Here is a 26,082-nt window from a genome sequence, read left to right on the forward strand (position 1 = left end):
ATTTTATTGCTACTGTAAATACTTTAATAATGTATTATTCATGATCAGCAATGTTTTTTTTCAGCATAGTCCTATATTTATCAAGATAGTAATCAGCTTTCGATCTGGACCCGGCTCACAGCACACAGCTGGTGAGGTGAAGGATTGAGGGTTATCCCCACAACTGGTGTGAGGTCCAGATCATCCTCTGTTACTCCTGGGGGGGGGGAGAAACGAAAACGCTGCAGGAGGGAGGTGAATAACAGGAAGATCTCCATCTTGGCCAGACTCTCCCCCAGACACACCCTACGACCTGGAAGAGGAAGATGAGAAAGACAGACTAGATTTGAAACTTTAGGTTCCATTAGTTGACAAATGTTAATATTTGTATCAATGCCACTAACCTTCTTATCCACCTTGACTCAAATTATATCTTATTTGTTATGTTTTGGAGGTTAATGTTAACGTTAAAACAAACCAGTAGCAGTTCAACTCACCTGCAGAGAACGGTATGAAGGCATCTCTCTTGACAAATTGACCTTTCTCATTCAGAAAGTGGGCGGGGTTAAATGTGTGAGGAGTCTCCCATTCGTTCTCATCCTGAAGGACAGATGTCAGCAGAGGAATCACATCTGTCCCCTTTTTGATGAAGTATCCCTGGAAGGTGATGTCTCGGCTGGTGATATGAGGGAGAGCCAAGGGGGCAATGTTGGCCACCCTCTGGATCTCATGGATCACTGCATCAGTGTAGGGCAGGTTCTTCCTGTCTTCTATCAAGGGCTGACGACTTCCTATAACCCTGCTCATCTCCTCTTGGACACGTTCTATAAAGTAAAGGAAGATGTGGGGACAATGTTACTGCTAAATCTGAATGATAACATTTTTGAACTTGAACATGGATGGCTGTAGTCCATTGCACAAGCCTGTTTCCAAAAAAGTTGGGATGCTGCGTAAAATGCAAACAAAAGCAGAATGCAATAACGTGCAAATCATTTATCACTGTATTTAACTGAAAATAGTACAAAGACACACCCGGTTTGAATGTTATTGGATTGAATGGGCATTATCAGTGGTTATCAGCCTCATAGATATGGGTCAGAAGGGGCCTGCTACGTCTACTGGTAGGCTCAGAAGGCTGTTATCATGCATTCGCATGGTTAATCACGGATAAATACACGAGAAAACTCCAGATCCAATCCCAGACGAATTCAGGTCACTGCTACAGGTAAGACCATTAAAATGGGTTAAGGTTAGGGTAAGTCTACAGGTAAGACCATTAAAATGGGTTAAGGTTAGGGTTAGGGTAAGTCCACAGGTAAGACCATTAAAATGGGTTAAGGTTAGGGTTAGGGTAAGTCTACAGGTAAGACCATTAAAATGAGAGCCTTTAAACTGTGATTATTTTGTCAATACTAAATAATCTAAATACTAAATTAACCATGCGAATGGATGATTCGAACCGCCTGAAAGATAACTCTGTTGTTTTTGGAAAAATACATGCCCATTTTGAATTTGATGCCAGCAACACGTTTAAAAAAAAAAGTTGGGACAGGGGCATGTTTACCACTGTGTTGCATCACCTCTTCTTTTAACAACACTCTGAAAGCATTTGGAAACAGAGGAGATAGCAGTAGTTATGAAACTGAAATGAATTCCCATTCTTGCTTGATATAGAGAAGGCGCTGGCGGTTCTGGATATTGTTGAAGAGATCACTGCACCTTTTTCTTTCTTTAATTATTTTCTTTTTCTTTCTCTTCATTTTTTCCAGAGCTGTATATGGTTTCTTCTTTGCATGGTTGAGTTTTATCTTGCATTTGTGGATTCAGCGATGGACTGTGTTCACAGACAATGGTTTTCAGAAGTGTTCCTGAGCCAATGCAGTAATTTCTACTACAGAATCATGTCTGTTTTTAATGCAGTGCCTAAGGGCCCAAATATTACGATCATCCAATATTGGTTTTCGGCCTTGTCCCTTGCGTACAGAGATTTCCCAGGGTTCTCGGAATCTATTAATGATATTATGTACTGTAGATGATGAGATCCCCAAACTATTTACCAGCGCAACCTTTCACAGAGTGGTGAACCCCTCCCCATCCTCACTTCTGACAGGCCCATACTCTCTGGAATTATCTTTTAATACCCAATCATGTTACAGACCTGTTGCCAAATGACCTAATTAGTTGTGTGATATTCCAACAGCTTTAGTTTTTTTTGCATTACACAACATTTCCACACAACTTTCTGTCCCAGATATTTTGAAACATGTCGCTGGCATCAAATTTAAAGTGGGCATCTATTTTTCAAGAAACAATAAAATGCCTCAGTATCAACATATGATATGTTGTCTTTGTACAATTTTCTATTGAATATTGGGTTTAAATGATTTGCACATCTTTGCATTCTACTATTATTTACACTTTACGCACCTCCCCATCTTTTTAGGAAACAGGGTTGTACATCGTTTCGTTTAAAGAGCCTTCAGCTAACTTCCACCTCAAATCTTAGCCAGTGGTGACAGCAAGTATCAACATGATTGTCTGTGTGCTGACCTTGTATTTGGGGGTACTTGGCCATCAGCATCAGACTCCAACACATGGTTGCCGCCGTGGTATCGGTACCGGCATTAAACAGGTGGGTCACAGTTTGTACCAGATTCTCATAGTGGAAATGAGACTTCATGTTGCCGGATGCCTTCCATCCACCAAAAAACAAGGGCAATGTTTAAGTAAACAATATCTGTTTTTACAGTTGTGTGTACGAGGGAACCCTCTAGTTACTAATTACCGTTTCCCTTCATACCTCCAAGTTCTCCTTTCGGGCAATGAATGAGTCAATGAAGCCTCTAAACATCTGAGGGTTGAGGGTCTCCTTCAGCTCCATCACCAGGTCAAGCATTTCTTTCTTGTTGGTGTCACTATGTTTCATGAGAATCCTTTTGGACTTCAACAATGGGCCAAGCCAAGGCATGGTGTTGTATAACTAATTTAACATGAAGGGAAAAGTAAAGCACATATGAAATCCTAACTAATTTATTTTGGCTTTCGTGTCTTGTCAAGTGACAAAGATTAGCAGATTGCAATACCAATACTGAAGCAGAGCCTGCAAGTTGGTTTGTCTCCTTGACTCGACTGATTGAACGTCGGAATCTGGGATCAGAGTATTCAAACCTGCTGCCAAAGACAATGCTGCAGATGACGTTGGAGATGGCATAATGTATTGGCTGGGTTGTGTCAAAGTCTTTACCTGTGATAGAGAGCCACAAATAGAAATCTTATAACTGAAACAATGTAGACTTATTTTGCATTGTGATTCAGGAATTTTAAACATTTACCCTTGTATTCTTCAAACACTTCTGTCAGGTAGTGAACTTCCTCAATGATCATCTCCTCGCTCGCTTTTTTCCCCATGCCAAAGTCTCGAAGGTTTGTCAAGGCAAAGTGTCTCATCTTTTTCCACGAATCTCCATTGGCAAATAAAATACCTTTGGGAAAATACCGTAAACATCTGTCAAGTGTAATTGTTCAGGTACAATTGGGTTAGATGTAGGACGAATACTACTCGTTTCTTTTGCTCCAGCAACTCCTTTTTGCTCTACATATAGATGGCCTAGGCTATAAGAAGATTGCTAAAACCCTGAAACTGAGCTGCAGCACGGTGGCCAAGACCATACAACGGTTTAACAGGACAGGTTCCACTCAGAACAGGCCTAGCCATGGTCGACCAAAGAAGTTGAGTGCACATGCTCAGCGTCATATCCAGAGGTTGTCTTTGGGAAATAGACGTATGAGTGCTGCCAGCATTGCTGCAGAGGTTGAAGGGATGGGGGGTCAGCCTGTCAGTGCTCAGACCATACGCCGCACACTGCATCAAATTGGTCTGCATGGGTGTCGTCCCAGAAGGAAGCCTCTTCTACAGATGATGCACAAGAAAGCCTGCAAACAGTTTGCTGAAGACAAGCAGACTAAGGACATGAATTACTGGAACCATGTCCTGTGGTCTGATGAGATCAAGATAAACTTATTTGGTTTAGATGGTGTCAAGCGTGTGTGGCGGCAACCAGGTGAGGAGTACAAAGACAAGTGTGTCTTGCCTACAGTCAAGCATGGTGGTGGGAGTGTCATGTTCTGGGGCTGCATGAGTGCTGCTGGCACTGGGGAGCTACAGTTCATTGAGGGAATCATGAACTGTAGCTCATACTGAAGCAGAGCATGATCCCCTCCCTTCGGAGACTGGCCCACAGGTCAGTATTCCAACATGATAACAATCCCAAACACACCTCCAAGACGACCACTGCCTTGCTAAAGGAGCTGAGGGTAAAGGTGATGGACTGGCCAAACATGTCTCCAGACCTAAACCCAATTAAGAATATGTGGGGCATCCTCAAATGAAAGATGGAGGAGCGCAAGGTCTCTAACATCCACCTGCTCCGTGATGTCATCATGGAGGAGTGGAAGAGGACTCTCAGTGTTGTCACATGAAAAGATGTGAGGGGTGTACTCACTTTTGTGAGATACTTTATCAAATAGTATTATTAAAATATTATTTGTGGATTATTAGAGCCAGTTAGCCAGATAGAACACAGAATAATTAATGCTGTTAGTGGTATTTACGGTATCGCACCGAGCATTTCTGCCTGCTTAACTCTCCGTTGTCAAAGTTGCAATGTAGTAACTGAGCACTACCATGTCCTTTGTTGATTTCACCAAATAAAGGAGGGATCCCCCGTTCTCCAAACTCCTCCGCATGGGTGACCAGTGCCTCCTTGACCGTCTTGTATCCTGCAAGAACCACCACCTTTCTGGGTCCAATGTGAACTGTGAACACCGAGCCATATTTCCTAGACAGCTATAGAACATGAAATGAGACAAAGGTCCAGGTTTATTAAGATGGATACTACTGAACTTCAAAGCCAGATGTTTGGTGTAAGGTGGGTTGAAGCAATTCTCAGATGTCAATGTTTGAAAGACACATTTTAATATGTTAATCACTGACAATATAAATACTACGGGGTTTAGAAATGGTTCTGGATGGAAACTGTGTACAGAGGCTTCGGAAAATGTTTAGACCACTTCACTTTCTCCACATTTGCAGTTATAGAGTAGATTTATAATGTAAGATAAAACTTTTGCCATAAGTCTACACACAATAGCCTATAATGACATAGAAAGAACATTTTCATAAATGTTTGCCAATTCTTTGTAAAGAAAACCCTGGAAATGGAAAGTTTTCAGGTCATTTATTGTGTACTTTGTAGAAGCACCTTTGGCAACGATTACAGCTTTTAAGTTTTCTTGGGTGTGCCTCCGCCAGCTTTACATGCCTTAGCAGTTTCAACCATTTGTCTATACACATCCTCTCATGCTCCGTCAGATTGAAAGTGGAGTCTCTTCAGGTCTCCCCACAAATGTTCAATCTGACAGACTTTGAGAGGATGTGTAAAGCTCTGTCAGATTGAACGTTTGTGGGGAGACCTGAAGACACTCCACTTTCAATCTGACAAACCTTGAGAGGATGTGTAAAGCTCTGTCAGATTTGAAAGTGGAGTATCATCAGGTCTCTCCACAAACATTCAATGTTCAAGTCCTTGCTTTGTCTGGTCCACTCAAGGACATTCACAGACTGATCCTGAAGACTCTCATCATTGTCTTGGCTGTGTGCTTTAGGTCATTGTCATGCTGAAAGGGATAGTAGTACCCAGGTGATGAGTGGTACCTTGTTTTCATCCAGACGTAAATCTTGGCATTCAGGCTTAGCACTTCGATTTTGGTATCAACAACACAAGAGGATCTTTCCCCTCATGCTTGCAGAGTCCCTCACGCGGCATGACATATGCCATTTACTCAAGAGCGGCGTCTGTCTAGCCACTCTACCATAATATGAGATAACATTTAAGCCAAAAATATGTCCACTGTCAGGTCTATGTTTTTGTTCAAATGGTCGATGTCGTTGTGCATGTCGTCTGTTTTGTCGTTACAATGCGCATTCTGTTTTTGCATGTCCTGTACGTTTATGTCGTTGGCCTTGTTGAGTACGGATTCACGGCCGTTACCACGGGCATTTGTTTAAATCGCTGTCCACTCCCGTGTCGTTACTCCTTGTTTTACACCATGTCCATGACCTCCCTCACTTTTTGACCATGTGACGTGCCCTACACGTCTTCGGATTTACCAACTCATCCTGAAAGCGTTTTTTGTTTTACAGTTTAAACTTTAAACGATTTGTTACACTGTGCTCTTCGGTTGCATAATACTTGATGCGTCACTGAATAATTTGTATGAACTATTAGTATATACTATCAGTATTTGGTTTAGTGCATTGATTATGGCTGTACACATACAACCCTGCTTCCTGCAAAATGAGAACATCCTGTACCACACAACAAACCATATACAACAATAATGTACCACACACAAAACATATGAAACAATTCTGCATAATATTTCCATTAAAAAAAGTGAGAATTTATATCCCACAGAAAACTTCACTCCATTTAACATTTCATTGTGTTATGAGTGTGAACTTGAATATCCTACAAATGTTTAGAAATAACAATATAGCTGTGGCATATTCATTCAGATTCTTTGTTTAGGCCAGCTTACATTTGTTCAGGAGTCAAACTTAGCCAAGTCACATATTCAATCATAGGACTAACAACTTCTTTGTCCCCAAATTCAGTACTTGTATGGGAATTTTAATATTAAGCCTAGATTCACCACATAAGTCACATAAAGGGAAGTCATTGGGAGATGTTTGACAATAACAAAAAATACATTTAGTTTGTAATTAAGCTTGGTGAAGTTCACCATTATGTTGTGGGTCATCCATTAAACCACCCAGACACAGTAATGATACAATTCATTCTCTGATCTAAGCTGGAGGTCAGTGTGACAGAGAAATTCTACAACAACAAGAGGGCAGGTCACCATGAGGCTATTAGTCTTTATCAATCAACTACAGGAGGGCAGGTCACCATAAGGCAATTGGTGATTATTGATCAACTACAGGAGGGCAGGTCACCATGAGGCTATTAGTGATTATCAATCAACTACAGGAGGGCAGGTCACCATGAGGCAATTGGTGATTATCGATCAACTACAGGACGGCAGGTCACCATGAGGCTGTTGGTGATTATGAATCAACTACAGGAGGGCAGGTCACCATGAGGCTATTGGTGATTATCAATCAACTACAGGAGGTCAGGTCACCATGAGGCTATTGGTGATTATCAATCAACTACAGGAGGGCAGGTCACCATGAAGCTATTGGTGATTATCAATCAACTACAGGAGGGCAGGTCACCCTGAGGCTGTTGGTGATTATCAATGAACTACAGAGTTCAATTGTTGTGATGGGAGACAGAGGATGGATTAACCGAATGACAAGAATATAAATATACAGAATTCAAATACAGTACCAGTCAAAAGCTGTGACATGCCTACTAATTGAAGGGTTTGTCTTTATTTCTACTATTTTCTACATTGTAGATAGTAGTGAAGAGGTCAAACGTAGGAAATAACATGTATGGAATTATTCATTAACAGAAAACGTGTTTATTAACAAATGAAAATACCTCCCTGTCTGAGATGTCTACTTCCCCCCTCCTCCCCCAGGTACAGCACCCACTCAGTTAGTCACACCCACTCTGTTAGTCACACCCACTCTGTTAGTCACATCCACTCTGTTAGTCACACCCACTCTGTTAGTCACACCCACTCTGTTAGTCACATCCACTCTGTTAGTCACATCCACTCTGTTAGTCACATCCACTCTGCGAGTCACATCCAATTAAAATCCCTACAGCAAACACATCTGTCACTCCTCCTTTCAGTTCTTTACACGTAGCGATTGAAAACAACTACAAAAAAAATGATAAAACAAATCGACTTTTTTCAACAATACCACTTTTCAACAAAGACACATTCACCGACACCTGTGACTGCTTCGTGTGATGTGCATGTTCATTGTAGTTCTACAGTTTTGTCCAGCTGCCTATAGTTGTCTTTGCTTGTATTGTCTAAACATGTATGTGTCCTGCTGTATTGCTTTTATATTATCTGCTGGCTGGTCTGGTTTTTATCATGTATGCTGTTATCATGCCCTGTGGTCATGCTCTGTTGTCTTTCATAATTCAGTGGAGTCTCCCTATGTGCTGATTTTAAAACTGTATTTTGTTATCTGCTCCAAATAATACAAGTTTGTCTGTGTTACTAACTGGCTGTAAAGCCCAACCTCATAATGCATTACATTTTTTAATGTTCAAAGTATGAGGGGAAACATCTGTATTGAAAGTTAATACACCATGGTGCAAACATCTGAGAACTGATACTTTACACTTGGACACCTCTTGGCTGAATAATGAATGACTCAATGCTGCTCTGTCCCTCTCCAATAGTAGCTTTTTTTTTTTTTAGCATTGGTGAATACTGTAAACCTAGCTGGATATGGGAAATTATTTTGCATGCCACTAATACAATCTGCATAAAACTGACATGTAGTGGTTTGCGGGGGAAATAGTTAAAGTGATTTTTTCCCGAAATGAAATGTGCGCACCGCAGCCAAGAATGGATATGAACTTGTGACAGGACAAATATCACATTTGCTTTAATGGAGCTAGCTTAATTTAGAACTTACATCAGGTCTCCAACTGGATATCGTTTAGTCTAATCTTCTGCTACTTAACAGATCGCTCTAGCCCTCGGACCTGGTGAAATATTAACCTGAGTCTGTCACATCATATGGTTACAACTATGAAGATACAATTTGCACAACACTTGGTTAGCTTGTTACCTGTAACGATATATGCTAAATGTAACGTCTTTTTCACATTAGCAAGTGACTGTATCTGGGTGCATTTTGAGGTGCCTGATGAAGTTCGACGTTGTTGATCCGGCATCATTTATCTCTGTGCCACACACCTTTGCATATAGCTGTTCGCCTACCGCCCCTGTTTACGAAGTTATTGAAACCAAAACTAATGACAAAAGTCACAACTCCGGAAGGACTTGGTGTCGCCATCGTCAATGCATGTGTGCGCGCACATAGGCACAGTGCATGCGTTACGTTGCACAGTATGACCAAGGGCAGGGGACATGCTTCCCCAATGTATATGCGCCAATAGAAGAAAATAGAAACACATGAATTAATTTAGATTTAAAAAGCAATAATTGCATGAAAACAGGTTGTTGACGAGTCTCGAAGCTCAAGTCTGAAGTCTTTTGGGTCGAGTCGCAAGTCTGAAGTCTTTTTGGTCAAGTCTGAAGTCAGCTGTTTGTTCGACTAAAGTGCGACGAGTCCCAGTCACAGACTCGGGTCCCCATCTCTGGTGTGTGTGTGTGTGTGTGTGTGTGTGTGTGTGTGTGTGCGTGTAGCGATTATTAATGCAAAGAGACTTAGCTCTAGCTCTATGACACATACCTTGTGGCTGTGTGTTGTGTTGTTTTAAGGGGACAGCAAAGTTACACTGTTGTCAGATGAAAAGATATAATCAAATATTTGCATTGTAGCAAAGTGTCGTTTCTTCAGTGTTGTCAGATGAAAAGATATAATCAAATATTTGCAAAAATGTGAGGGGTATACTCACTTTTGTGAGATACTGTACCAGTAAAATTCAAGTATAATAAAAAAAAAAAAAAAGAATTAAATTAAAAATGCTTTCAGTAAATCCAAAGTGAGTGACTTCAAGTGATCAAAATGTGAGTGAGGTCGGGTGATGGACTATTTAGGAGTCGACAACGTTTTAAACAAATGCCCGTGGTAACGACAGAGCAGTAACGGCCTCAAATCCGAAGTATAGGGAACCACTCCAATGACACAGTATTACAGGAAATGCAATGCCAAATGTGCATTGTAACGACAAAACAGACGACATGCACAACGACATCGACCATTTGAACAAAATTATAGACATAACAGTGGACATATTTCAGTCCTAAATGGTACCCCATACCATAAAGACCTGATCGACAGAACGCTGCAGACACTGGGGACCATCTGGCTGGCTGCATAAAACCTCTGAAGCTCTGTTAGGATGCTCATTGGGGTCTATAAGGGATTATTTGGGAAGCTCTGTCTGGCATATTGAACATACCACTGACACAAATATCTAATTATATACCAGATCGACAGGAGAAACCTTAAAGTTAAACAAAAATTTTAAATGAAAAATACAAGAAAGCACAAATCTGATTATCTAGTACCAGACATCCTGTGAGTAATCATGGACAGGATGGAAGGTACTAGAAATCGATGGAGTAGAAGGGATCAAGACTAATAAGATGTCACCTCAAAAAGAGTGTGGTGAAACCTCTTTAAATCCAGCTGTAGCAGGTTACCAAGCAGGGGTAGTGGTCTGGGTCCTGGAGGCTCCTTCCCCTGTGGCTCAGAACTGGAACCAGAGGAGAGGAGGTAGAGGACCAGTAGAAACAGCCCAGCCCCCAGGAGTGTTACCGTGCTGCTGGGAGCCTGGAGGAGAAGACCTTCCATGAGAGACATCTTCAAATTTTTCTCTTGCAGTAAAATCCTGGTCCTTATACCTGTCTTTTCCCAAAGAGACTGTTAATTTAGTTACAGAATTGCAGAGAAAGTAGAGAACTTTTGAGAAGCGACTTTCAGTGAGCAGTAGCGTGGTGTGTATTTGATGAAGCTGAGGTCCTCCCACTAATGGTGCATACCAGTGACAACAGATGCTGTGTCTTAATTCCACCGCGGTCCTCTCAGGTTGAAAATAGATCTGCAGCAACTGAACTTTTGAATGTTGATCACAGGACATTTTAATGTCTGACTCCATCATTGGATTTATTAACCTGAGCGCCTAGAGGGCCCTATGCAGTTGTTCACAGCTGCTATAACCTGTCTGTCTATTTCTGTCACTGTGTAAAAGGTTTAGCACAAATTGAATGCCATGTCAAAGTTCCCAAAATAAAGGCAATAAAGGAATGGACAATGAACGTTTTGTTTTAATTTTATGATATATATCTATTTATATTTTAATAGTCAGGGACTACTGTTTTGGCATAGTTAAATGATTTGAGCCCCTTTGCCAATGATTAAGGCTTTCAACAACTGTTCCTGTCAATTTATAACAGTGATAAAGGTGTAGGGCCTCTTTAATGCAAAAACACGGTCCTGGAATAAAGGTTGTTAGTCCATGGATTCCATGGTTTGTCCTTTTACTTTCATCATTTATTATGCAAAATACACAAATAGGGAATTACTCCAGGAGTTCCAGGATTGCTTCTAACATTAAAAACAAAAAACATGATCATTCATTTCACACTCAAGTTAGATTTTCTACTCATAGTGCTGAGGAAGAACCACATCATTGTAATTGTTTATTTGTTGATTATTTATTTGACAGTCACTTTAACATGATTTTATGCCTGGGTTCATTGATGACACAAGATAAGGTGAATTATAGTTGACAGGAACTGGTAACGTTTTGATAATATCAGTGGTCACGAGAAAGAGACAAAACTGCCCTTCAGAATTATTTGCAACCTTGGTAAAAATAAGCAAAAAAGGCAATTAGAAATTACATGTATTTTGGTGTTGATCAGCTTGACCTTCCTCTCAGAAATTTGAGCTGCCCGATCAGCCAGAACAGGTCAGCGACACATCAGCTGATGCCAGATCCGTCCTATCACAATGTCAGATTTTATACCTGCCTAGTTAATCTCCAGGTTACTCAGTCTGATATGCTGATGGTGGTACAAGCATCTGGGTCAAATCCACACACGACCCCTGCCACGATCCACCAGTTTGGTTCTTTTTCCTTTGTGGGGGCGATTGGTATTACGTACCTTGCTCATTGCCTACTGTGGGGATTGCTATTGATAATATTACACTGATGTTATTGTTGGTTCTATCATGACGAAGTGATGGCAGTGAGTTACACGGGAGTGGCAGAATCTAATGCCAAGACATTGCATGGACTGTACATTGCGGTGCATGAGTTCTCTAATGAGTGGTTAAACTCATTAGAGAAGATAAAAGTACTTCTCAGAAACAGGTATCCCAATAATTGGCACCCCTGCATTTAGTGCACCTTGTTGATAGTGTTCATTTTTATTTATTATCTTCATTAATTATGTTTGTTCAGTGTTGTTGTGTACCTGGATAAATCACAGTTTAAAACAAACAGGAACAAATAGTTTCCTAATTGATGCTATGACCATTAGTAAAAGTAGCTCTGGTCTGTTTTTTTTTTAAATCATGGAAGTGAAACCACCGTACACTGGGCAGAAAAACTAAAAATGGGAATTGAGAAGTATAGAACAAAAATAAAAACGTGAAAAAGTATGAATCAAAGCAATAATGATATATGTTCTTCTGTTTCATCAGATGGTTTAGGGTCTGGTCCTGTCAATTTTTTCTTACATTCCTGGAATGGGGTCACATTATTTTGCAAGCATATTTAGCTTTGACTTCTGGGGGTGACTTACAATAATAGCAGTTTCCTGTTTTTAACCCCTATTCCAATCTTTCTGTAAATTTATGTGTTTACTAATCTATTATTCGTGGCCCTTTCTATTCTATTTTGGTAAGCAAATATAGGTGAAAAATGTATGCAATTGTTAGCTCAAGGGGATCCTTTAACTAGGCAAACAACTCAAACATTCACACCTACTAAGAAATTAAATTCAATTCAACAGGCTTTATTGGCATGAAAGTTGCAATGCAAAGCATTTGACAATGTCATTATAAAAAGATTCATACAGTAATTATTAAAAATCATGTTTTAAGAATGTAGGTATGTGTGTGTGTGTATTTAAGTGTATTTTGTATGAGTATGAATATTTGTATGTGTGTGTTTTGTGTGTGAGGGATTACTCACTGTTCCTCAGGGTATGATACATGTGCACAAATCTGTCTGGAATATTTGTTGTAGGTCCCTCTCCAAGAATAATTTAACATTCAGTTTAGTCATCCAATATTTTAAAATTTGGTGTTAAATTACAGAATCTTTCAAGATATTTCACTCTTATAGAGGTGTATTTGTCACATTTCAGGACAAAGTGTCTCTAAACTGTCTCTACCTCACCAATCGTACAGTGACCACATACTCTGGATTCTTTTGGTATTTTTGATTGGTGATTTGGTTCATCTCAATTGATTTTTGGGAAGCAGTGCTAGTCTGAGAAGGATGTGTGTTGGGTGTTTTTTCATTTGTAAATCTAAGAGCCAGCTGCCATAGGGGGCTCTTTCAGGGTTCAACTCTTGGGTTCTAAGAGCATTGAATACTAAGAAGTTCCTTAATCTCTTGTTAGTTAGTGTCATCAATCTTTTTACAGTCAAAACCCAGGGTCATTAACAGTAAAATATGCCTGAAAATTGTATAAACAAAGACATACTAAATATCTCTCTGGCTCTCCCATTGCACTTTGAGATGGTAAAGAGCATTTTGCTGCAACTGATCAAACTTGTGCCATATACTGGTAAACCACATCTGCTCCCATGTGTCAACAACCAAAAATATTTGATTGATTTGTCTTTGTCAGCAATAAAACATTGTAAAACAGAGGTGTTGAAAGTTGAGAGTCAAGTGTGTGAACAACATTTGACCCAAACTCATCTCAGACCCGGGTCACAGCACACAGCTGGTGGGGTGAAGGATTGAGGGTTATCCCCACAACAGGTGTGAGGTCCAGATCATCCTCTGTTACTCCTGGAGGAGGAGAGAAACGAAAGCGCTGCAAGAGGGAGGTGAAGAACAGGAAGAGCTCCATCCTGGCCAGACTCTCCCCCAGACACACCCTACGACCTGGAAGAGGAAGATGACAACATGAGACACTATATCTGTAACAATACTGTAATGTCTTATGGTTGACAAATGCCAATACTGGTTCAGTATTGATGTCACTAATACTGTCATCCCCTCATCTCTTTTGGAAGATTAGCACCATAGAAGGCTGATTCAGGTAGTCGCTAGATGACATATCAATAAGACTAACAGAAGCTGAACTCACCCGCAGAGAAGGCCATAAAGGCATCTCTCTTGACAAATTGACCTTTCTCATTCAGGAAGTGGGCGGGGTTAAAGGCATGAGGAGTCTCCCATTCACTCTCATCCATAAGGACAGAAGCCAGCAGGGGAATCACAAATGTCCCTTTTTTGATGAAGTATCCCTGGAAGGTGATGTCTTGGCTGGTAGCGTGAAGAACGGCCAAGGGTAAAATGTTGGCCACCCTCTGGGTCTCATGGATCACTGCATCAGTGTAGGGCAGGTTCTTCCTGTCTTCTATCAAGGGCTGACGACTTCCTATAACCCTGCTCATCTCCTCTTGGACCCGGTCTGTGAAGTAAAATAAGATGGGTGGACAAAGTTACTATTCAGTCTGAATGATCTTCAACGTGCATTGGATGAAGGTGAATTTGTCTTTATGTTAGATGGTTCCTCTGACTGAAAGTATATTATTGTCCAAAGGGATCTATAGTGTAGGTCTTCAACCCCTTCCTCAGGGACCCAAGCTCTTCCATGCACAGTATTTAATCTTTCACATAGTTAGCACACGTGATTAGACTTGTCAGCTGATCATCACACATCATCTCTCCCTGAGGAGCCCCAACCACAGAATCTAGTCTATGGTTAATTTGTTTATCTTCAAAACAGCCATTACATTAAATCTCATCTAATTTAGCCACCACATGCAAATAAGTCTTTTTAAAGTATTTTTTTATTGCCAATTCACCAATGAGTAATACTAAAAACAAATATATAGTGAATTTTAGGAAATTAGGATTGTTTTAGTTTTCAGTCTTTTTATTGTTTAGAATTCAGAAATGTGCGGTTTAGGTGGGAAATCTGCCAGTATCTACAGCAAGTAGCATATCAATAGTTTTAGTGACATCAATCATTCAGTCTTTACAAGGCTTTTTTGTCATGTGAGAGTATTTATCAACACTGACCTTGTACACTGGGGTACTTGGCCATCAGCATCAGACCCCAACGCATTGTAGTCGCTGTTGTGTCGGTACCAGCAGTAAACAAGTTGAAAACACTTTGTATCAGATTTCCGTCGTGGTAATGAGTGTTCATGTGGCCTGATTTCTTACATACAAAAATAAATAACAGACACTAGTCACATTCTTGTGAAGAAGAATGTGGGTGTGTGAGGAGACCCACCAATTATTACATCTGAGAAATGTCATGTTAATAATTTGAATACCTCCAAGGTCTGTTTTCGGACCAGGAATGAGTCAACGAAGCCTCTACACATCTGAGGGTTGAGAGTCTCCTTCAGCTCCGTCACCAGGTCCTGAATATCCCGCTTGTTGTCGTAATCATTTTTCATTACAAGCCCCTTGGACTTCATCAATGAGCCCAGCCATGGGAACATGTTGTACAACTATTTTCAAAACAATAACAAGCTAAGCAAGAGCACATTTCAGTTTTCTTTTCATATATTACTTGGACTTATTTATTCCAGTGCGACAATTCTGTACCATACCTGCAATGAACGAGATCCTCGAAGACGAAGGCTCTCTTTGACTCGATCCACTGTGCGTCTGAATCTGGGATCAGAGTATTCAAACCTGCTGCCATAAACAATGCTGCAGATTACGTTGGAGATGGCATAATGTATTGGCTCGGTTGTGTCAAAGGCTTTACCTGTGATAAAAAGCCACACAACCTATATTGAAAGTAATACATAGACTACTATTGACAGTGTTATTGATATAAAAACATTAAAAGTTTACCCTTGTGTTCTTCAAACACTTCTATCAAGTAGCGAACTTCCTCAATTATCTTCTCCTCGCTCCCTTTTTTGCCCATGCCAAAGTCTCGCAGGTTTGTCAGGGCGAAACGTCTAATCTCTTTCCATGAATCTCCATTGGTAAATACAATACCTGAAAGAAATTATAGTTAAAGAATGCTATTCCAGTGTGTTAGTTGAATGACGTTCAGAAATCCAAATCTTTGTCAAGTATGTCAGACTAACGGCTTTTTTGTATTCTTTTTAAATCTGCTGTCCAACTTTTCATGAAGCCATGTGAGAATATTTTTGTCTCATACCTGGGGCCATTATTATTAGTGCATGTTATATATTTCGAACATAAAAGGAGCACTGTAAGTGTAGCTTCGATGACCCAACGAACCCACAACAGGAACACCCATATGAGCTTGTTCTTCCGTAGTGGAATGCAGCCTTAGAACAGGGAGTCCATGTACAGTTTGGGCTCAGACATTCCAGATGAAACGTAGCCCTGGAGTGGGAACGGCATTTGGGCCAGACACCCAAATCGGAACGTAATTGTTCACCTGAATCAGATAACTTATCAGCCACCTTCCTATAGCAGTGTTAATTTCGACAACAAAAATAGTGACGAAAATATTCGTTAAATACTTATTTTTCAGAGGCAGCTGCGTAGTAGATTCAGAAAAGATAAGAAATAAATGAAAACGGTCATTCTGGTTGACAAATTGTGATCACACTAAATTATCTTTGAGATGAAAGTATTGTATAACTACCATAACTGGATAGGAGGATTTTGGAAAGACTGCTTCTCAAAGTTTTTTTTGTCCAATCAAAAGCAATAATGGATATTAGCAGATTTATTTTCTTTCTCATTCCACTGTTGCAATTATTGGTGCAAAAAGTAATGTCATGCCCTGGTCTTTCCAAAGATATGTCTGTTCTCTAATCTGGCGGCAAAGGATTTTCTGAGTTCGCTATATACTCTCCCGGTAGAAATTACAGGTAGAAAAATTACACAAAGTCATCGGGAAAGCACATCGTCCCACACCCACAGGTAAAAACCGTGGTGTGGTGGCTGGAGGAGCGGGTAAGTCTGTACCCTAATCTGTCAACTATCTAAAATGTCTCAATCTTCTGTATTGTACTCCGCTGGTTCCTTTCATTTCAAACTGATATTTTCATCCATTAGTGATGAAAACGAAAAAAAGATGAAATTTTCCAAAACTTTGAGCCAGTTGAAACAATTGATTCTCTGTTCTCGAAATACTCCAAATATCTGCTGGTCAAATATGTATATGCAACTGGAATTGGGCACCCAGAAAAAAAAATGATCACAAAGTGGTGTAGTGGGTGGCATACACTGGCGTTGCTTACAGGCCTTAATACTGAATAATACATTAATAATTTACATCTGGTGGGGTGTTAGGCCTACCAGCAGGCTCAGCAGAATCACTGTTAACTGACCCTGTCTAGAATAGAGAATGAGGCCAGCCTATATATAGACCCTCCCATGTCACTATTAACTAACACGTAAATGCAGGTTTGTAAGTTACCAAGTCCTTGGCTGAGTTCCTTCTGTATTGGAAAGGCGCCCCGTTCTCCAAACTCCTCTGCATGGTTGACCAGTGCTTCCTTGACCGTCTTGTATCCTGCAAGAACGACCACCTTTCTGGGCCCAATGTGAACTGTAAATACGGAACCATATTCCTTGGACAGCTGTAGAACAAGAAATTAGAAAAAAGTTTATTAAGATGGATAATATCCTTCAAGATCACATGGTCATTTAATCATATCTCACCTCACATAGTGTGTGGTAAAGCCTCTTCAAATCCAGCTGGAACAGGTTACCAAGCAGGGGTAGTGGTCTGGGTCCTGGAGGCTCCTTCCCCTGTGGCTCAGAACTGGAACCAGAGGAGAAGAGGTAGAGGACCAGTAGAAACAGCCCAGCCCCCAGGAGTGTTACCGTGCTGCTGGGAGCCTGGAGGAGAAGATCGTCCATGAGAGACATCTTCAAATTTTTCTTTTGCAGTAAAATCCTGGTCCTTATACCTTGTCTTGTCTCAAAGATACTGTTAATTTAGTTACACTTAATTTTGTCACTGAACAGAATTGCAGAGAAAGTAGAGAACTTTTGAGAAGCAACTTTTCATGCGAGCAGTAGAACATACACCTTACTCTGGGCTGAAAAGAGAGACCTTGAACTGCTTGCTCATGGAGGCTGATTTTATATCCCCTTCTCGGGGAGGGGCAAAGGATTCAGAAAACCATGTAACTTTACTGCCAGTCCCTAACAGGTTCTCGTAGATCATTTACCAAATACGTTCTAAACCTTCTAAAATCAAGTTCACTTCAACTGCTATAACAGATTTTTTTTAAACATTCACCCCAACTTGGACTTTAACGAAAATGTTGGTGTTTCAACATAAGACCCCTTTGGTCAATATTTGACAGAGGCCCCGTTGGCAGCACTACAGCCATGAGTTTACTTGGATGAATTACTAACAGCTTCGCACATCTGGACACAGCAAGTGTTGCCCTTTCTTCATTCTAAAAATCATCAAGCTACATCAATTCTCCCAAGTCCTGAGTCTCTTAAAGACTTCCTCAGATTTTCTTCCAGGACCTGAAACGCTTCTGAAGACAGAAAGATATTCCCATAACATGAGGCTGCAACCACCATGCTTCACTGTAGGGATGGTGTTTTCAGAACGAAGTGTGTTGTTTGACTTGAGATGTGAAGTGAGGGTTTATCTTATTGCCACTGTCCTGTAAAGGCTGCTTTTTTGAAGCTCCTGGGATGTTGTTGCGTTCTGTGAAAACAAACAACAACATGCTGTAGGTCAAAATCCGCTGCCAATAAGTTGACCGGCCCTACACTGGGTGTGAACTCAGAGCCATCTGTTTGGCAACACGTAACCATGGAAGACTGGAAGACTGTCACTCCTTCAGAGTTGCCATCGACCACTTGGGGAATACTTTGACAGCCACTGTATGTTGAACTTTATTACACCCAAATTCAGACTCTGAGGAAAAACCAGAAATACAAGGAGCATCATCTCAGGTAATATCTCAGGTGTTGACTTCACATGCTAACTATTCTACGGTAATATATTGAAGAAACAAGAAAACTTCTGCTCCACTCCAATGACCATTTACCCACAGATTTTTTTGTGTTCCCTTCAGTGATTTAAATGAGAATGCAATGTAACATGTATTTTTGTCCAGCTTAGCAAATTCAGTTAGCTGATGATGTAACCGGAGCACACTGCTAAGTAAAAAGCTTGTTTTGTAAAAGTATTTTAGGTCATTTGAATGTAATAAGAAGAAGTATATTTTCAGTCATTCATACCAGGAAGGTAACTAACAAACATTTGTCAAACATTATAGTTGCTTCTTTGATTGAAATTGAAGGATATTATCCATCTTAATAAACTTTTTTCTAATTTCTTGTTCTACAGCTGTCCAAGGAATATGGTATTTACGGTTCACATTGGGCCCAGAAAGGTGGTCGTTCTTGCAGGATACAAGACGGTCAAGGAAGCACTGGTCAACCATGCAGAGGAGTTTGGAGAACGGGGCGCCTTTCCACTACAGAAGGAACTCAGCAAAGGACGATTTCAGCTGCCACTGTGCAGACACCTCTCCCTCATGTTGTCCTTTTCTTTGTCCATCTGGTCATGCTTCTGACCTGGACTAAGTTTAAATAGACTCTAGACTCAGCCCACATGCATTTATTAATTATTACAATTGTAATCTTAATATGTTCACCTGTCACAGCCAGAAGAGGACTGGTCACCCCTCCTAAATTTTGACATTCTAAGGGTTTTTTCCTAGCCACTGAAATTCAACACTACTGTTGTTTGCTCCTTGGGGTTTGAGGCCAGGTGTTTCTGTAAAAGCACTTTGTGATATCTGCGGATGTAAAAAGGGCTTTATAAATACATTTGATTGATGACTGTACTGGGAATGCTTCTCAGAAACAGGAATCACAATAATTGGCACCCCTGCATTTAGTGCACCTTGTTGATAGTGTTCATTTTTATTTATTATCTTCATTAATTATGTTTGTTCAGTGTTGTTGTGTACCTGGATAAATCACAGTTTAAAACAAACAGGAACAAATAGTTTCCTTATTGATGCTATGACTATTAGTAAAAGTAGCTCTGGGCTGTTTTTTTAAATCATACAGGCCTCTGAAGGAAGTGAAACCACCGTACTCTGGGCTGAAAAACATAAAATGGGAATTGAGAAGAATAAAACAAAAATAAAACGTGAAAAAGCATGAATCAAAGCAATAATGATATATGTTCTTCTGTTTCATCAGATGGTTCAGGGTCTGGTCCTGTCAATTTTTTCTTACATTCCTGGAATGGGGTCACATTATTTTGCAGGAGAAAACAGTTTTTATTACAAGCATATTTAGCTTTGACTTCTTGAGGTGACTTACAATAATAGCAGTTTCCTGTTTTTAACCCCTATTCCAATCTTTCTGTAAATGTATGTTTACTAATCTATTATTCGTGGCCCTATATTCTATTTAGGTAAGTATGGGTGAAAAATGTACGCGATTGTAAGCTCAAGAGGATCTTTTAACTAGGCAAACAACTCAATCATTCACGCCTACTAAGAAATTCAATTCAATAGGCTTTATTGGCATAATTATTAAAAATCATGTTTTTAGAATGTATGTGTGTGTGTGTGTGTGTGTATGTTGTATGAGTATGAATATTTGTATGTGTGTGTTTTATGTGTGAGGGATTACTCACTGTTCCTCGGGGTATGATACATGTGCACAAATCTGTCTGGACTTTTCACTGTAGGTCCCTCTCCAAGAATAATTTAATATGTAGTTTAGTCATCCAAATCTTTAAAATGTGGTGTTAAATTACACAATCTCTCAAAATATTTCTCTCCTACAGAGGTATATTTGTCACATTTCAGGACAAAGTGTCTCTAAACTGTCTCTACCTCACCAATCGTACAGTGACCACATACTCTGGATTCTTTTGGTAACCAAGTTTCTTTATGTCTCCCTTTTTCAATTGCAAGGTTGTGGTCATTCAGTATGTTCTTTGTAATTTTGATTGGTGTTTTGGTTCATCTCCATTGATTTTTGGGAAGCAGTGCTAGTTTGAGAAGGATGTGTGTTGGGTGTTTTTTCATTTGTAAATCTAAGAACCAGCTGCCATAGGGGGCTCTTTCAGGGTTCAACTCTTGGGTTCTAAGAGCATTGAATACTAAGAAATTCCTTAATCTCTTGTTAGTTAGTGTCATCAATCTTTTTACAGTCAAAACCCAGGGTCATTAACAGTAAAATATGCCTGAAAATTGTATAAACAAAGACACACTAAATATCTCTCTGGCTCTCCCATTGCACTTTGAGATGGTAAAGAGCATTTTGCTGCAACTGATCAAACTTGTGCCATATACTGGTTAACCACATCTGCTCCCATGTGTCAACAACCAAAAATATTTGATTGATTTGTCTTTGTCAGCAATAAAACATTGTGAAAAAGAGGCGTTGAAAGTTGAGAGTCAAGTGTGTGAACACCATTTGACCCAAACTCATCTCAGACCCGGGTCACAGCACACAGCTGGTGAGGTAAAGGACTGAGGGTTATCCCCACAACAGGTGTGAGGTCCAGATCATCCTCTGTTACTCCTGGAGGAGGAGAGAAACGAAAGCGCTGCAAGAGGGAGGTGAAGAACAGGAAGAGCTCCATCCTGGCCAGACTCTCCCCCAGACACACCCTACGACCTGGAAGAGGAAGATGACAACATGAGACACTATATCTGTAACAATACTGTAATGTCTTATGGTTGACAAATGCCAATACTGGTTCAGTATTGATGTCACTAATACTGTCATCCCCTCATCTCTTTTGGAAGATTAGCACCATAGAAGGCTGATTCAGGTAGTCGCTAGATGACATATCAATAAGACTAACAGAAGCTGAACTCACCCGCAGAGAAAGGCATGAAGGCATCTCTCTTGACAAATTGACCTTTCTCATTCAGGAAGTGGGCGGGGTTAAAGGCGTGAGGAGTCTCCCATTCACTCTCATCCATAAGGACAGAAGCCAGCAGGGGAATCACAAATGTCCCTTTTTTGATGAAGTATCCCTGGAAGGTGATGTCTCGGCTGGTGACGTGAGGGAGAGCCAAGGGGGCAATGTTGGCCACCCTCTGGATCTCATGGATCACTGCATCAGTGTAGGGCAGGTTCTTCCTGTCTTCTATCAAGGGCTGACGACTTCCTATAACCCTGCTCATCTCCTCTTGGACCCGGTCTGTGAAGTAAAGTAAGATGGGGGGACAAAGTTACTATTCAGTCTGAATGATCTTCAACATGCATTGGATGAAGGTGAATTTGTCTTATATGTTAGATGGTTTCTCTGACTGAAAGTATATTATTGTCCAAAGGGATCTATAGTGTAGGTCTTCAACCCCTTCCTCAGGGACCCAAGCTCTTCCATGCACAGTATTTCGTTTATCACAGAGTTAGCACACGTGATTAGACTTGTCAGCTAATCATCACACATCATCTCTACTAGTGAATCAAGTGTCCCTGTTAAGGGCTACAACATAATTGTGAAATGGCTGGGGGCTCCCTGAGGACAGCATTGAAAACCTTGTCTATGGTTAATTTTTTTCCTTCAAAACAGCCATTACAAACTTCTTCTAATTTAGCCACCACATGCAAAGAATCTATAAGTATTTTTAAAGTAGTTTTAAATTGCCAAATTCACCTATGAGTAATACTAAAAACAAATATATAGTGAATTTTAGGAATTGTTTTATTTTTCAGTCTTTTTATTGTTTAGAATTCAGAAATGTGCGGTTTAGGTGGGAAATCTGCCAGTATCTACAGCAAGTAGCATATCAATAGTTTTAGTGACATCAATCATTCAGTCTTTACAAGGCTTTTTGTCATGTGAGAGTATTTATCAACACTGACCTTGTACACTGGGGTACTTGGCCATCAGCATCAGACCCCAACGCATTGTAGTCGCTGTTGTGTCGGTACCAGCAGCAAACAAGTTGAAAACACTTTGTATCAGATTTCCGTCGTGGTAATGAGTGTTCATGTGGCCTGATTTCTTACATACAAAAATAAATAACAGACACTAGTCACATTCTTGTGAAGAAGAATGTGGGTGTGTGGGGAGACCCACCAATTATTACATCTGAGAAATGTCATATTAAAAATTACCTCCAATGTCTGTTTTCGGACCAGGAATGAGTCAACGAAGCCTCTACACATCTGAGGGTTGAGAGTCTCCTTCAGCTCCGTCACCAGGTCATGAATATCCTGCTTGTTGTTGTAATCATTTTTCGCTACAACACTCTTGGACTTCATCAATGAGCCCAGCCATGGGAACATGTTGTACAACTATTTTCAAAACAATAACAAGCTAAGCAAGAGCACATTTCAGTTTTCTTTTTATTAATTACTTGGACTCATTCAATCCAGTGCACCAATTCTGTACCATACCTGCAATGAACGAGATCCTCCAAGTTGGATTGACTCTCTGACTCGTTCCACTGTGCGTCTGAATCTGGGATCAGAGTATTCAAACCTGCTGCCATAAACAATGCTGGAGATGATGTTGGAGATGGCATAATGCATTGACTCGGTTGTGTCAAAGGCTTTACCTGTGATAAAAAGCCACACAACCTATATTGAAAGTAATACATAGACTACTATTGACAGTGTTATTGATATAAGAACATTTATAGTTTACCCTTGTGTTCTTCAAACACTTCTATCAGGTAGCGAACTTCCTCAATGATCTTCTCCTCGCTCCCTTTTTTGCCCATGCCAAAGTCTCGAAGGTTTGTCAGGGCGAAACGTCTCATCTCTTTCCATGAATCTCCATTGGTAAATACAATACCTGAAAGCAATTATAGTTAAATAATATTATTCCAGTGTGTTAGTAGAATGACGTTCAGAAATCCAAATCTTTGTCAAGTATGTCAGACTAACAGCTTTTTTGTATTCTTTTTAAATCTGCTGTCCAACTTTTCATAAAGCCATGTGAGAATATTTTTGTCTCATACCTGGGGCCATTATTATTAGTGCATGTTATATATTTTGAACATAAGGAGCACAATGTAAGTGTAGCTTCGATGACCCAACGAACCCACAACAGGAACACCCATATTTGGGTTTGTTCTTCCATAATCAAATTACTAATCAGCCACCTTCCTATAGCAGTGTTAATTTCGACAACAAAAATAGTGATGAAATTATTCGTTAAAGACCTATTTTTCAGTGGCAGCTAGATTCAGAAAAGATAAGAAATAAATGAAAACGGTCATTCTGGTTGACAAATTATGATCACACTAAATTATCTTTGGAATAAAAGTATTGTATTACTACCATAACTGGATAGAAGGATTTTGGAAAGACTGCTTCTCAAAGTTTTTTTGTCAAATCAAAAGCAAGAATGGATATTAGCAGATTTTGTTTTCTTTCTCGTTCCAGTGTTGCAATTATATTGGTGGAAAAGTAATGTCATGCCCTGGTCTTTCCAAAGATATGTCTGTTCTCTAATCTGGCGGCAAAGGATTTTCTGAGTTCGCTATATACTCTCCCGGTAGAAATTACAGGTAGAAAAATTACACAAGTCATCGGGAAAGCACATCGTTCCACACCCATAGGTAAAAACCGTGGTGTGTTGGCTGGAGGAGCGGGTAAGTCTATACCCTAATCTGTCAACAATCTAAAATGTCTAAATCTTCTGTATTGTACTCCGCTGTTTCCTTTCATTTCAAACTGATATTTCCATCCATTATTGATGAAAACGAAAGAAAAACAAAATTTTCCGAAACTTTGAGCCAGTTGAAACAATTGATTCACTGTTCTCGAAACACTCGAAACATTGCAGGCTGTCGACATCTGCTGGTCAAATACGTGTAATGTAACTGGAAGGCACCCAGAAAGTAAATCGGATCCCAAAGTGATGTAGTGGGTGGCATACACTGGCGTTGCGTACAGGCCTTAACACTTAATAGTAATTTGATACAATTCACAACTGGTCGGGTGTTGGGCCTACCAGCAGGCTCAGCAGAATCACTGTTAACTGACCCTCTCTAGAATTGAGAATGAGACTAGCCTATTGTCATAGACTTGGGTTGGTAGCTGTCACCTAGAGCCGTCTACACCAAAACCTTCACACGTCACTCTATTAACTAACACGTAAACGCAGGTTTGTAGTAGTCAGTAGGTTACCAAGTCCTTGGTTGAGTTCCTCCTGTATTGGAAAGGCGCCCCGTTCTCCAAACTCCTCCACATGGTTGACCAGTGCTTCCTTGACCGTCTTGTATCCTGCAAGAACGACCACCTTTCTGGGCCCAATGTGAACCGTAAATACGGAACCATATTCCTTGGACATCTGAAAACAAGATATTTGAAAAAAGTTCAAGGTAGATAACATCCTTTAATTTCAAACAAAGAAGCAGCTATAATGTTTGACAAATGTTTGTTAGTTACCTTCCTGGAATGAATGACTGACAATATACTTCTTCTTATTATTACATTCAATTGACCTAAATGACTTTTACAAAACAAGCTTTTTACTTAGCAGTGTGCTCTGGTTACATGATAAACTAACTGAATTTGCGAAGCTGGACAAAAATACGTTACATTTCATTTCACTCTCATTTAAATCACTGAAGGGAAAACAAAAAAATCAATGAGTAACAGCCTAGGTAATCTCTCAATGTTGATTTTTAATAGGCTTGAATGAGATGTTACTCTTATTTTGTCTTCTACAACTTTGATTTATTTGCAAGTGTGAGGATTTCACACGCTCATTTAATCATCTCACCTTACATAGTGTGTGATACAGCCTCTTCAAATCCAGCTGGAACAGGTTACCAAGCAGGGGTAGTGGTCTGGGTCCTGGAGGCTCCTTCCCCTGTGGCTCAGAACTGGAACCAGAGGAGAAGAGGTAGAGGACCAGTAGAAACAGCCCAGCCCCCAGGAGTGTTACCGTGCTGCTGGGAGCCTGGAGGAGAAGACCTTCTATGAGAGACATCCTTGAGCATACACCTTACTCTGGGCTGAAAAGAGAGACCTCATGGAGGCTGATTTTATATAGAAGGGACAATCGTCCCTTCTCAGGGAGGGGCAAAGGATTCAGAAAACCATGTAACTTTACTGCCAGTCCCTAACAGGTTCTTGTAGATCATTTACAAAATACATTCTAAACCTTTTAAAATCAAGGTCACTTCTACTGCTATAACAGATTTTTAAAAAAAACATTCACCCCTACTTGGACTTTAACGAAAATGTTGGTGTTTCAACATAAGACCCCTTTGGTCAATATTTGACGGAGGCCCCGTTGGCAGCACTACAGCCATGAGTTTACTTGGATGAATTACTAACAGCTTCGCACATC

At 40.2% G+C, this 26,082-nt stretch overlaps 3 protein-coding genes across 5 annotated transcripts; all 3 read right to left on the bottom strand.

Annotated features, from left to right (window-relative positions):
• LOC105023863 (cytochrome P450 2K1) lies at nucleotides 1–25,734 on the bottom strand. Its single transcript, XM_010893373.5, has 9 exons — nucleotides 25,704–25,734; nucleotides 10,262–10,455; nucleotides 4,663–4,825; nucleotides 3,312–3,461; nucleotides 3,063–3,223; nucleotides 2,780–2,959; nucleotides 2,530–2,671; nucleotides 477–803; nucleotides 1–292 (listed from the first exon to the last, which is right to left on the bottom strand). Exons 1-9 carry the CDS (start codon nucleotides 25,717–25,719, stop codon nucleotides 93–95), a joined length of 1,533 nt encoding a protein of 510 aa, XP_010891675.4. The 5' UTR covers nucleotides 25,720–25,734; the 3' UTR covers nucleotides 1–92.
• LOC105023870 (cytochrome P450 2K1) lies at nucleotides 12,705–17,860 on the bottom strand. 3 transcript variants are annotated; one of them, XM_029123953.2, is made up of 9 exons: nucleotides 17,475–17,860; nucleotides 17,230–17,392; nucleotides 15,678–15,827; nucleotides 15,589–15,610; nucleotides 15,428–15,491; nucleotides 15,146–15,325; nucleotides 14,886–15,027; nucleotides 13,945–14,271; nucleotides 12,705–13,739 (listed from the first exon to the last, which is right to left on the bottom strand). In XM_029123953.2, exons 1-9 carry the CDS (start codon nucleotides 17,682–17,684, stop codon nucleotides 13,552–13,554), a joined length of 1,446 nt encoding a protein of 481 aa, XP_028979786.1. In that variant the 5' UTR covers nucleotides 17,685–17,860; the 3' UTR covers nucleotides 12,705–13,551. The 3 variants fall into 3 exon arrangements, with proteins under 3 accessions (XP_028979786.1, XP_028979785.1, XP_028979784.1); XM_029123952.2 differs by having other exon boundaries at nucleotides 15,428–15,512; XM_029123951.2 differs by lacking the exon at nucleotides 15,589–15,610 and having other exon boundaries at nucleotides 15,428–15,588; nucleotides 17,475–17,859.
• On the bottom strand, nucleotides 19,581–25,759 carry LOC114828771 (cytochrome P450 2K1-like). The gene is made up of 8 exons (XM_029123954.2): nucleotides 25,510–25,759; nucleotides 24,912–25,074; nucleotides 23,422–23,571; nucleotides 23,172–23,332; nucleotides 22,890–23,069; nucleotides 22,635–22,776; nucleotides 21,640–21,966; nucleotides 19,581–21,434 (listed from the first exon to the last, which is right to left on the bottom strand). The coding sequence occupies exons 1-8, from the start codon at nucleotides 25,717–25,719 to the stop codon at nucleotides 21,247–21,249; spliced, it is 1,521 nt and encodes a 506-aa protein (XP_028979787.2). The 5' UTR covers nucleotides 25,720–25,759; the 3' UTR covers nucleotides 19,581–21,246.
• Nucleotides 25,760–26,082: the final 323 nt, after the last annotated feature.

The sequence above is a fragment of the Esox lucius genome, chromosome 12 (assembly GCF_011004845.1).
Source record: "Esox lucius isolate fEsoLuc1 chromosome 12, fEsoLuc1.pri, whole genome shotgun sequence".
In the NCBI taxonomy this organism is placed as follows: Eukaryota; Metazoa; Chordata; class Actinopteri; order Esociformes; family Esocidae; genus Esox; species Esox lucius.